This window comes from Antrostomus carolinensis, unplaced genomic scaffold (assembly GCF_000700745.2).
Source record: "Antrostomus carolinensis isolate BGI_N321 unplaced genomic scaffold, ASM70074v2 scaffold13957, whole genome shotgun sequence".
NCBI classification, from domain to species: Eukaryota; Metazoa; Chordata; class Aves; order Caprimulgiformes; family Caprimulgidae; genus Antrostomus; species Antrostomus carolinensis.
In genome coordinates, this window is record NW_010325412.1 from 1 (window position 1) to 11,598 (window position 11,598).

Below are 11,598 nucleotides of genomic sequence, written 5' to 3' on the forward strand. Positions count from 1 at the left end.
CCAGCTCTGGCCCAGATCACACCAGGACAGGTGGCTGCAGAGCCCCGTCCCCAGCTCCAGCACTGGTGCTCCGGAGGACACGGGTACATCTCCCTCTCCAGAGCACCAGCTATGTGTGTGGCTCCCTGTCGTTGACCTTGGACCCTGCAGGGAGTTGGCACCCAGGAGGAGATGCTGAGCCCCCCCAGCACCCACACAGCTCCAGCCCGGCTGCTGGGAGGGGCCCAGGTTGGGAGCCCTGGGCCAGCACTTGGCTCTGGACAAGTTTCCTTGGGCAGGGAGGGGCTTGGCCAGGGATGGGCGCAGGCTCCTGGGTGCTGGAACAGTTGCACAAAATGAGCAGAAATGTCAAATTCCTTAAAAACCGCTTGCTGCAGTTCCAGCTGAGGGTTGGGACATGGAGCCAGCAGGGAAAAGTGTTTCCTTCTGGCTTTTTGCAATCAGTTACTTGTCAATTCTGCTGTTTATATGCTTGTTCCCTCCTTGTGGGACGGAGCAATCTGGCTCCCCCCACCTTCTCCCAGTGAAGCCTCTGCACCCCGTGCCCCTCACGCTCTCCTCTCCTTTCCAGCCATGCAGGTTTCCTTCTGATGGCTCAGGTGTCCCAGTGCCCTGCCCTGGACTTGCCCAAACTCTCCTTTCCAAGCTGGGCGATCACAACACACAAACCAAGAGCTGCGCTGGCCACGTGTCACCTCAGGCTTTAGGGTTTAGGGAACTCACAGTGATGCTGGAGCGAGGGGTGGGATAAGAGCTCCCATCTTCTTCCTCACAGGCAGGGAACAAACATCACAAATCCCTCGGGAAGTTTTCATTTCAAGAATGAAAATTCATTTCAAGAGGGTAAGCCTGTCCCTGGGCAATCATTGAGTCTCTTTTATGTGTCACCACACCCCAAAATGTGGCTTCAGGTTTCCTCGGGAGCTGCTCTCCCATCCTGGGGGAATCTCAGTTCCCTCCTGTTTGCTGGGTGCTCACCCAATTATGGACCTAAATTATCCCCCCAGCCCAGCCCATGGCCGTGCAGAGACGCTGCTGCATGAGCACCCAGTCTGGGAAGGTGTTGGGAACATGTCATCCATCCGTGTCACCTGGCCTCGTGCTTCACACCATGGGGCTGGCAGAGAGGAACCACAGCAGCGAGAGGCGCGGGGAGAGATGAGCATCATCCCGGGAAGGCGGCAGCACCGGAGGCTCCATCACAGGTAAAGCCTCTCATGAGCCACCACATCCCCAGGCAGTAACATCTGCTCAGCAAGAACTTAGGACGAAGTTCTTCACTGTGAGGGTGGTCAGACACTGGAACAGGTTGCCCAAGGAAGTTGTGGCTGCTCCTCCCTGGAAGTGTTTAAGACCAGGTTGGATGAGGCTTTGAGCAACCTGGTCTAGTGGAAGGTGTCCCTGCTGAAGGCGGGGGGATTGGAACTAGATGATCTTTGAGGTCCCTTCCAATCCAAACCATTCTATGATTCTATGACCCCCCAGAACATGGGAACACTCAGAGGAGCCCAACAAGTCCTCAGCGATGAGGAAAGGAAAGGAAAATCATGGTAAAACCAGACAAACAGGAAAGAGGAGATGCTGGTTCAGTTGCCAGCCCTGTCACCGCCTGCGATGATCCCAGCGCTGATGAGTCTTGTACACCAGCCTCATTAGTGTAGATTTAATATTGGGATGTTTAATTTAAGGGAAGCAACAGAAAAAGAGGGAGGAGAGAGAAGTGGCTTTGAAAAATCTCCAGGACAAACCCTCTCCAGGCTCCAGGGCAGCAGGAGGGACACTGGGCTGTCCCCGAGCCCCTCCGAGCAGCTCTGTCCCACCGAGGCTGTTGGCAGGGGACGAACAGAAGGGAAATATTCCTGCCAAAGCCTTGTGCCCGGGTTACAACAGAGCAGACGGGTGTTCATGAGGCTGCTGGGGCTTCGTGCCCTCCTGGTCCCCGGTTTTTGCAGGGAAGGACACCCCGTTTCCCTCTGCCCCCCCATCCTTTCCATGGGATGCTGCATCCGGAGCCCAGCCCGAGGGAACCCGGGGTTTGTACCCGTGGGACCTGCCAGGAGCAGGCGTAGAAACCGGGAAGTGACAAAAACAGTGAAGCCTATAAACAGGAAGGGAGGCTTAATTGGGTTTCCTTTGAAACACCTGAGATCCCTCACTGGGAGGAACTGGGGAGGTGGGGAAACATCCCCCCACCCCTGGGACTCTCCCAAGGGAGCTCTGAGCCCCTGGGTGCTCCCTGCAGCATCTCTCCTCCAGGACCAGGTACCTCACCAGTCCCTTGGCTCTTACACCCAGTTACAGAGATGGAGTTTTAACAACAGAAGGAATTAAAGAAAAAAACCCTCAAAACAAACCAACCAAACCCCACAAAACCAAACCCTCACCACCAAGCAGATGCTTCAAACCTTGCCAGGCATCCATCCTCTGAAAGCAGAGCACAGCGAGCAGCTACAGAGCTCTGCTGGCTCTCCTGGTGTTGCCAGGATAGGGTTAATTTTCTTCTTAGTAGCTAGAAAGCACCGTGGTTTGGTTTCAGTGAGGATTGTTATGAGAACAATGTTGATAAGTACAAGGACACTGAGCTGGGGACTGGAAGGGGGGAGTGGAGGGAAGTGTAGTAATTATAAAACCCAGAACTGACAGTTGGCTCTGCCAATAAGATATTCCAGATCATACCACGTCATGGTCAGTGTATTAACTGGGGCTGACTGGAAAGGGGGGGGATGGATTCTCTCTGGAATCAATGGGGCTTGCTTTTCTGGGATTGCAATTTCAATTTTGGGGTTCCTTTTTGCTCCTCTGGGATCATTATCAGCAGGTGGGAAGCAATTGTACTGTGCATCACATATATATATATAGTTATTATCATTATTATTTTTACTCTCATTATTAAATTGTTCTTATCTCAACCTACAAGTCTCCTCATCGTTACCCCTCCAATTCTCTCCCAGATTCCCTGGGTGGGGGGGCTGCAAGTGGCTGTGTCTTGTTTGGCTGCCAGCTGAGTTAAGCTCTCACCCTGGCCTCTCTCAGCCCATCTGCCCGCCCTCCACTGCCCTCTTAAATGTGAGAGCAGCTCCCAACTCCAGTCAGACATTCACTGCTCCCCCCTGCACTGTGCTGCTTCAACCAGCAGCAACTGCCAGAGCTTCCAAGCAGCCAATTCCCTGAGGTATCACACTGTAAATCCCAGTCGGCACCACAGCTGCTACTTCTCCCCATCACAAGTTTCTCCAGCCTCAGCCAAGGTTACTGCACGACCGCGATCCCACGCTCCCCGCTCAGGAACCAGCGCCAGGCAGCTCCAGGCACATCTGGGTCACCAGCACCGAGGGGAGGAACCTGATGGTACTTGGAGGATCAGCGTGGACGTGCAGCTCCCCAGCCCTTGGTTGAACACGGGTATGTCTCAGGAACAGTGTTTGGCATCTTGAAAAGGAAACATCAGACTGTAAATATTATTGAGCAGATCCCTTCATGAGGAAGCATCCGGAGATGGTGGACAAGCACACCAGAGGGACAGAGCAGAATATTCCAGCTGCTTCTCACCTCAGGCCCCTGCAGACAGTTGATATTTACCCGACAAGCTCCCACCAGGCACCCAAGCACAGACCTCAGTACGGTCAGACAGAGCAAGACAAGAGCATTCACCCCATTTTCTCCCACAGGAATGCTTTATTGACAAGTTTCCTGGCTATTTCTCTGTATAAACAGTTCAATACCCCAGCTCCAGCAGTCCCAGTTTCACTGCCTCTGTTCCTCACTGGGAGACCAGTTTCAGTCAAACAAGGAGCGCCAGTCAGTGACACTGCCTAGTACATCTGCCTGCTCCTCTGTCATCCCGTGTCCCCAGCTCTGCAGAGGGGTGGGGGAAACGGAGACTCATCAGCAGGTAAGTGTCAAAACTTGCTTCTCTAAAGAAGGGTCAGAGGCGGTTCAAGTCCCTCCAGGGTGATCAAACCACTAAAACTCCCCCAGGTAAGTACATAAGCAAGTCTCAAGACCTGAGTAAGTCCTACTTGGCCTCTAAGGCACAGAATTGCTCACTCTAGGTGTTTCTACATGGAGGCACCTTGCCCAGAATAAGATCAGGCCTCTGGAAAAAAAAAAAAAGTAAAATTCAGAATTTTTCAGCTCCTGAGCAATGAAGCTGGAGATCAAAAGAGCAAAACATCCAGCCCCTGGGGGGAACTGGTTGAGCTCCATGACTCTGCCAGTTTTCTAAACCAAGATTAGAGCTGGGGCTTTCAACTGAAAAACCCATCCAGTCACAATCAGATGTACCAGATGGAGGAGACCAGAGAGAGGAGTTCCTCCAGCACAGCATCCAAACTGCTGGAGACAGCCTTGGCCTTTGAACCGGGCCCTGTCGCTACCAGCCTGCAGGAATTCTTCCTCCAAGAACCAAGGCATAAACTGAGAAGAGATAAGCAAGTTTCATACACTCAGGAAACGGAGTGTGCCACTGAATTTAACACAAGAACTGGCTTCTAAGCATGCTGCTGTATGATGCAAAACTCCAGTGCTCAACATCCAGCTTTACAACCCTTACAGGCTTCTCTAGAGAAAAAAGAAAGCATCAACAATTAAAGCATAAGGTGATGTAAGGCTTGCAATTCAGTCTCAGAGTCCAAGGGAGCATTTTCCTAATATGATGCCAAAGCTGCTTTTTTTTCTTTTTTTTTTTCTAAGCTTTATTTCTTTTAAAGTCCATTGCATTTAAAAATAAAGATTTTTAGTTTTGTTAAAGCTAGAGCATTAGTGTAACAACGAGGCAGCTGCTAAGTGAAGTTTCCCTTTTGGGAGCCCAGGAAAAAAAAAACCAAACCCAAACCTCAAACCTGTTTACCCCATTTACCAGACTGCTCCAGTGAGAGCCAGAGAAAACAGTAACAGGAGAAGCCTGGGAGCTCACCATGTAGCTGCATGGCATGCCCTGAACCGAGAGTGGAGCCAGGAGCTGAAGCTATGATGCCCATGCACTTGGCTTCTCCAATAACTGCCCTCCTCACGCTGCTCAGGGCCATGTATCTGTTCCAAGTTATGCCAGACAAAGGAAAAAAAAAACTGGTTTTATCTATACCAGCAGCATTTCTGAGCTACTTTAAGGAAACTCCACCTTACACGCTCTCCCAAAAGGACAGCAGTGATACATTTAACCTACAAACTTTAGTGTAAAATATTATTTGTGTACAAAACTTTGCATTCTCTTTATTTGACTTAGATCCAGCAGCAGTGTCTATGAATGAAGGATGGATCTCCAGACTGGCTCACAGCCCCTTCTTGGATTCAAATGTCGTTGCTGTTGTGAAGATCTGGGAGGGAGGGGACTTGCTTTTACAGTTGTGCAGAGCCGTGGAAAGCCACATGGTGGGTCTAGAAAGGAGCGTTGTCTTGTGGAGCCTTGTCTCCAGCTCCCGAGGGGGAGTGGAGGCTGTCCGTGCTATTTTCTCTGCTTCCCACCATTCTGGACTGAAAGGAGAGAATGAGAGTTAGGAGAAGAAAAAAGCAGCACTGAGAATACCAAGTCAATTCCCCTTTGTCAAGGTCACCTGCTGTAGCAAAGACTTCACCTATCTGAGAGGCCATTTGCCTGAATACTAGTCTACAAGAAAAACACTGCAGAAATTCCAAGTTTCTGCATAAGGCTTCACACTATAAATGTTTACAAGACAAAACAGACTGTTACCTTGATGGTTCCAACTCTATCTTCAAATGACTTGAAGGTTGCAGAATTCCTTGAAGAAAGGAGAGAGAGAGAAAAAACAAAACAAAACAAAACAAAGAACAAATCAAGTTAGTTCTTAAGCAAATCAAATTGCCCAGCATGACTGGGCTCTCTGGCCATTCCCACACAGTGACAACAGCACTCGGAACACTCCCAGCTCCTCACAGCCTTTGGCACAAATCCTGCAGGCACACCAGACAAGGAGACCACATACAAACTGCAAAGTAAAACATTTCTACTACGTGCAATCCACTCAACTGCTCAGGCTAAAGTGTTGAGGGAGACAAGTCCTAGTTCACTAGGGACTCAACACATGGTAAGTAGAGAAGGAACCAGCACAGTTTTACAAGGCTCCCAACTAAAAGCATCATGTCTTAAATAATGGAAAAGCTGAAAAGGGTTTAAAACAAAGGCTTCTGTTTCCCACCTTGCATCCCACAGGCAGGAAGGGGAAAGGCCACGTGCCTCTACCTATGGGCAGGTTCATCACTACAGGGGTGATCAGGAAACGCTCATAAAAACCACAGTGTAATAAATTAATCAAGAGGATTTAATATTTCTAGCAAAAAAAGAAACCCAGATCAATTGTTTGATAACCTGACAAGCTTCTCTGCTTGCAAAGGATTGCAGAGCAGCTCTGTACTGAGCATTCAGACTGGGCAATTACTCACACAGAGCTGCTCTCCCCGGGCTAGGCTGCAGGAGCACTGGGAGCTGGGAGATGACTAGTCTCATCTCGGTTATTTTTGTTCCAAAGAATCACTTTATATCTGAGCCTATAAAATAATCTCTATCTGGAACGAGGATGAACAGAAAGAGAGAGGGCTTCTGTGGGCCTCGTCCAGCACAGGCAGTTGTTTCTCCTGCAAGGAGATCACCACCTAATGCACTCCAAGGGCACGCTGAGAAGGACACTGGGCTTCCAGGCTGGAGACAGAGGGTTCACATTAGGATTCATCTCGGTATTAGCAACGACTGTGCCATACGTTGTGAGAGGAGGATTGTAATCCCTGCCCTTCAGGGACCTCTGAAAGCTACAAATTTCATTTAGACTTTGGTAGAGTTGCGACACCACCCTTCGTCCAAAAAACAACACAGAAGAGGTAAAAAGAGATTGGGTTAAAAACACCCTGAATTCCTCAAACTGCGGGACGTGGCTACCCCATACTCTGAATAGTGTCTGCTCGAGAAGGGAACCAGTGGTACAAATCAGAACAAAAACCCAAGAACTATAGGGTGAGCTGGACTCATTCTGGGGAGATCTTATAGTGGCCTCCCAGTACCTGAAGGGGCTACAAGAAAGCTGGGGAAGGACTTTTCATAAGGGCAGTTAATGACAAAACAAGGGGAAATGGGTTTAAGCTGAAAGAGGGGAGGTTTAGATGAGATATTAGGAAGAAGTTCTTCACTGTGAGGGTGGTCAGACACTGGAACAGGTTGCCCAGAGAAGCTGTGGCTGCTCCTCCCTGGAAGTGTTGAAGGCCAGGCTGGATGAGGCTTTGAGCAACCTGGTCTAGTGGAAGGTGTCCCTGCTGCTGGCAGGGGGGTTGGGACTGGATGAGCTTTAAGGTCCCTTCCAACCCAAACCATTCTATGAGTCTATGACTCTCCCACTGACCCCACCCAGGAGACAGGTACGTGCTACGTTACCTCATGGCTGGCATACTGATGGAGTGGCGAATGGAGTAACTGCTACTCGGAAGCATTCAGAATAAGGAGGAAAAAGTTAAATGACAGTTTTATACAGACACTGTGCAAAAGCAGCATATCCCTGGTTCTTAAACACTTCCTGTCCACACACACAGGCTGCTGTGGATAACTGAAGTGTTAAGAGCCAGCCCTCTCTCCCCTTGTTTAACAGCTGCAGCCCAGAACTTAAATTTTACAGACATAGGACTATAAGTACAAATATTTAACTGCTATGAACTGCAAACTACAACTGTGATACAAAAGCCAACTGCAGGGCATTGGTTTGTGGTAGATTTCTCAATCTGTGTCAAAAGTGTAGGCAAAGCTTAAATAATCAGCTTCCCCTTTAACGTCTGCAAGGGCCTGGCATAGAAACAAAATGTTCTTTTAGCAGCCTTGAAGATATCTTACCTAAAGGAATTCGAGAAGGGGTGAGCCCTGGGAGGAGCCACGGGCAGCAGAGAGAAAAAGGAAGCAACAGTCAGACACTTGTGCAGATCTAAACACTAAATGCAGGACAGCTAAGCAGGGACACGGTCACAGGATCGTGGGACAGCAAAGTCAATTACCCAAGAGGAAGCCACTCAAATAAATTACAGAAGCAAGGAAAAAACAATTGCTTTTCATTAACTCAAATAAGCCAAGCAAAGAGGTTTTTGAGAGGACAATAACAGCACCTACAGCAGCTTGGAGTGAAGGTGCTGGGGAGGGAAAGGAGTGGGTGTGCAACAACAAAACCAAGACATCTTACCTGCACCTAGCCATTGCTTTTGTGGGATTTTCAAATTATTTTTTAGAGTGTGTTTTCCTAAATTGAGGGGATTTTTTACCAAGCACTAGCTAATTTGATAAAGATACCTCCTTCCCCGATTTCCCCCCATGAGATCTCACACAAAGACAGCATTGCCAGGACTCCTGGTTGAGAACTTCTGTAACAGAAACCTGCAACGGACACCTGCACGTTATCTCACCAAAACCTGCAGATATCAGGGTTGCAACTCGGAGGACAAACACATCTCAGCATAATAAAGATAAGAGGATCTAGATAAAGGGTATCATGTTTACCCCACAACCTGGCTGCCCATTTTTAGGTTTCAAGGCAAACTATCCCCCACTAGGTCACCAGATTTCCACCCGTGACTTTGCAATTCAACAATATCTCCGTAGTCTGAAATAACAGACTGAGGTTTCCTACTTCTACTAGCAAGATTAACAAGATGCTCTAAAGGGGCTTCTCCTACCAGAAGCAGCGTTTTATTCCACTTCAATACAATTTTTGTCTCTGCAGCAGGAAGCAGTCATGGCAAGTTGGATCTGAAGTACTTGGCAAGGAGTACAAGGGCTTTTCCTTACAGCCGGAGCGAAGACGTTAGGCTTTGTGGTTTTATTTCCCCGTGCATCCAAGTCAGCTCTTTGGCAGGGCAGACTCCTTGAAATGCTGTCTTTGCATGTGAAATAAATTAACTTCCCACTTACTCTTGCTTAAAGGAGAAGAACATAGACAACACATGCCCATGCACCATGCTACTCTGTATGCAACACCACAAGCACTCCACGGGCTGTTCAGTATCTTGCCCTGGACCTAACAGTCACTCTTTTCCTCCTTTTCTAAGGATTTAAAGTTTATATAAATTCAGGAATTTATAAGCACCTTTGGGGCTTGGGCTAGCATTTCATAATGAATTTGCTTGTAGTATTATGTACAGCAAACTTCATCAGACAACACAAAGTGTATTGGGGGACACGAAACCACAAAGCAAGGTGTTACCAACAAAAAGAACACGCTTTCAGTTTGGAAGTTTACTGGGATCAGTAAAACGCAGGAACAGAACATCTAAAAAGCCATTTTACTTTTTCACTGTAAGTGAAGATAACAGAAAAAGCTGAATTGGCCAAGATTTGAAAAAAAAAAATAATCCCACCCACTAATTAAACTACATTTTCTCCCCTCAAGGCAAATTAATAGAGCAAGAGTCAGCACACAGTTACTGCATCAACTTCCCAAGTCTCCTTACAATCCATGGCTATAACATTTAGAATTCTTTTGACCAAAATACAGAAACTCTTAAAGATTTAACCCAGGACCACACGACTTTTATTTCACAGTGTTTTGGTCTGAGCATTTTTAATGGAATCAGGATCACACCCTCCATGCACTGGAGGTGTTTGTCCCATTCATCACGTCTTCCTCGTATTTATCAGCCGGTGAAGGCTGACTAAACAAGGAAATCCCTTCTGTTATCTCCACTCTTCCAGTGATGGAAAATAAACCTGCTTTATGAGTGAATTTGTACTGTAAGAGGAAAAAAGAAAGTACAGTAGCAGAGGTTGCAGTGTAGGCTACGAGGCCTGCAACAGAGATTCTCTGGGAACAGAGATCATCCCCACTCGTTCAAAGAAGTGATCACAACCATGTTAACAGACTTCACTCCTCGTCAGCTCTGCTCACATATCAAACACTGTTCACAGTTTCACCTGGCAAGGCTAGAAAGTGGAACAGTTCCTGCAGAAGCTTATGTTCAGTGTTAAACCTTATCCAGAATCAGAAATACCAAGACTTTGGATGCAGCAGACGAGACAGAAGTCTGTTTATATACACACAGAAAAACTGAAAATCTTAAAAAAATAAAAAAAATCATTACTGTGTTCCCTCGCAGGGCCACAGACACAAAATCCTGTTGAAATCACTTTGGCAGGGATTCCTGAGCTACAAGACAGGCACTGCCTCGATTTCATAATACATCACCCGAGGTATTAGCTATAAAAAGGATTGCAGGTGTTTAAATTGGTGATTAATGCTGAGCAACACCATTGCTGCAAAGCTCTGACTCGCCTGCAGGCCAGCTGACTGCACAGCCAGATCTCACTATGGCAGCTCTGTCACCAGCAATGACAGGCACACACATCCCCTCCCTCCATCCTCTGCTCCTGGGATGGCACAAACATTTCTGCAGCTGCAGAGTGAACTGGATTCCCCCAACCAACCCAAAAGACAACAAGCAGGATCAAGCTTCTTCTGGTGGCAACACTGGGTCAGGAGTTCCCTGTTTGGTGCAAGCAGCACAGCTCATCCCCTCACCACAACCACCTGACCAGACTGCAGCACCCAGGCACCAAATTTACTCATCAATTTAGCAAAAAATGTGTTACCACCACATCTTGTGCCAGTATCTGTAATCTACTGTGATGACATGTAAAATCTCTCCTGCTGGCAGATTAGGTAGTTTCCAGGAAAGAAAAGTTTTAACTTGAATACTGGAAAGGGTAGGAAATTAGTTAGTCCTCTGCCAAATTCAGAGAAGTGAGCTACTGAAAATACCAAAAATTACCCTCCAGGAACACAGTAAATAACTCAGCAAGGACAGAACTAGAAGAAAGCAGTACTATGTGATCAGAGGCCAACAAGTTCTTACCACTTGGATACTCCCAGCCAGAGTGGAATAGGAAATTCCCTACAAAGAATGACGGCTACCCATTCAATCCAAGGTCTGAGGCATCATGTTAAATACAAGCTCTAAGAACACTTCCTTAGCAACCTAGACAGGTTCTATACCCAGACTTAGCTCCCAATCCCAAGAAAAATGTGGTCAAGGTATTCTGCGTGAAAAAAATGGGATGTTGCCACTAGGGAAGCAATTTTAGCTGAAATTTCTGCAGATCAGGTACATCACCAGTTCTAACCTTGAACTTTGTACAGCTGAGAAACTCACAGAGCAAGAACCTCAGCCAGCAAACAAGGGAACCAGCCCTCCACTTCCCAGTTCTGAGAGGTTTAAATTTGCAATTACTTCAGCAGTCATCTGCTTAAGGAATCTAGATAACCACCAACTACAAGATGACATTTTTGATGTTGTCATGATCTTCTGAATCAATTCAGATTTCCCAATCAACATGACATAACTATGCCTGGAAGGGGTACAGTTCTCCTAAGTCAAATCAAACTTAAATGCTTCAGAACAGGTTTTATCCCATCAAATTTTTAATAAGCATTTAATCTGTCCTAAACTACAATCTATAGGGCCACACATGCTAGTCCATCAACAGCAATGTGCTGCCAACTAAGCAGAAAAATGGAAAAAAAGCCTAGTTATTGTCTAAAGTCTCATTACTGTTTGAAACCAAGATCAAAGCCCCAGAGCACAAAACAGAAACCTTACCTCATGTCACCAAGTTTCCTGCTG

At 47.2% G+C, this 11,598-nt stretch overlaps 1 protein-coding gene across 1 annotated transcript in view; it reads right to left on the bottom strand.

The window, feature by feature from the left end:
- Positions 1–5,066: 5,066 nt before the first annotated feature.
- LOC104527474 (tumor protein D54) overlaps positions 5,067–11,598 on the bottom strand; it is a 14,962-nt gene continuing 8,430 nt past the window's right edge. The window contains 3 exon segments of the mRNA XM_029085766.1: positions 5,067–5,472; positions 5,690–5,738; positions 11,575–11,598. The exon segment at positions 11,575–11,598 is cut by the window's right edge and continues 5 nt beyond it. Coding sequence (XP_028941599.1) covers positions 5,377–5,472; positions 5,690–5,738; positions 11,575–11,598 — 169 coding nt within the window. The 3' untranslated portion in view covers positions 5,067–5,376.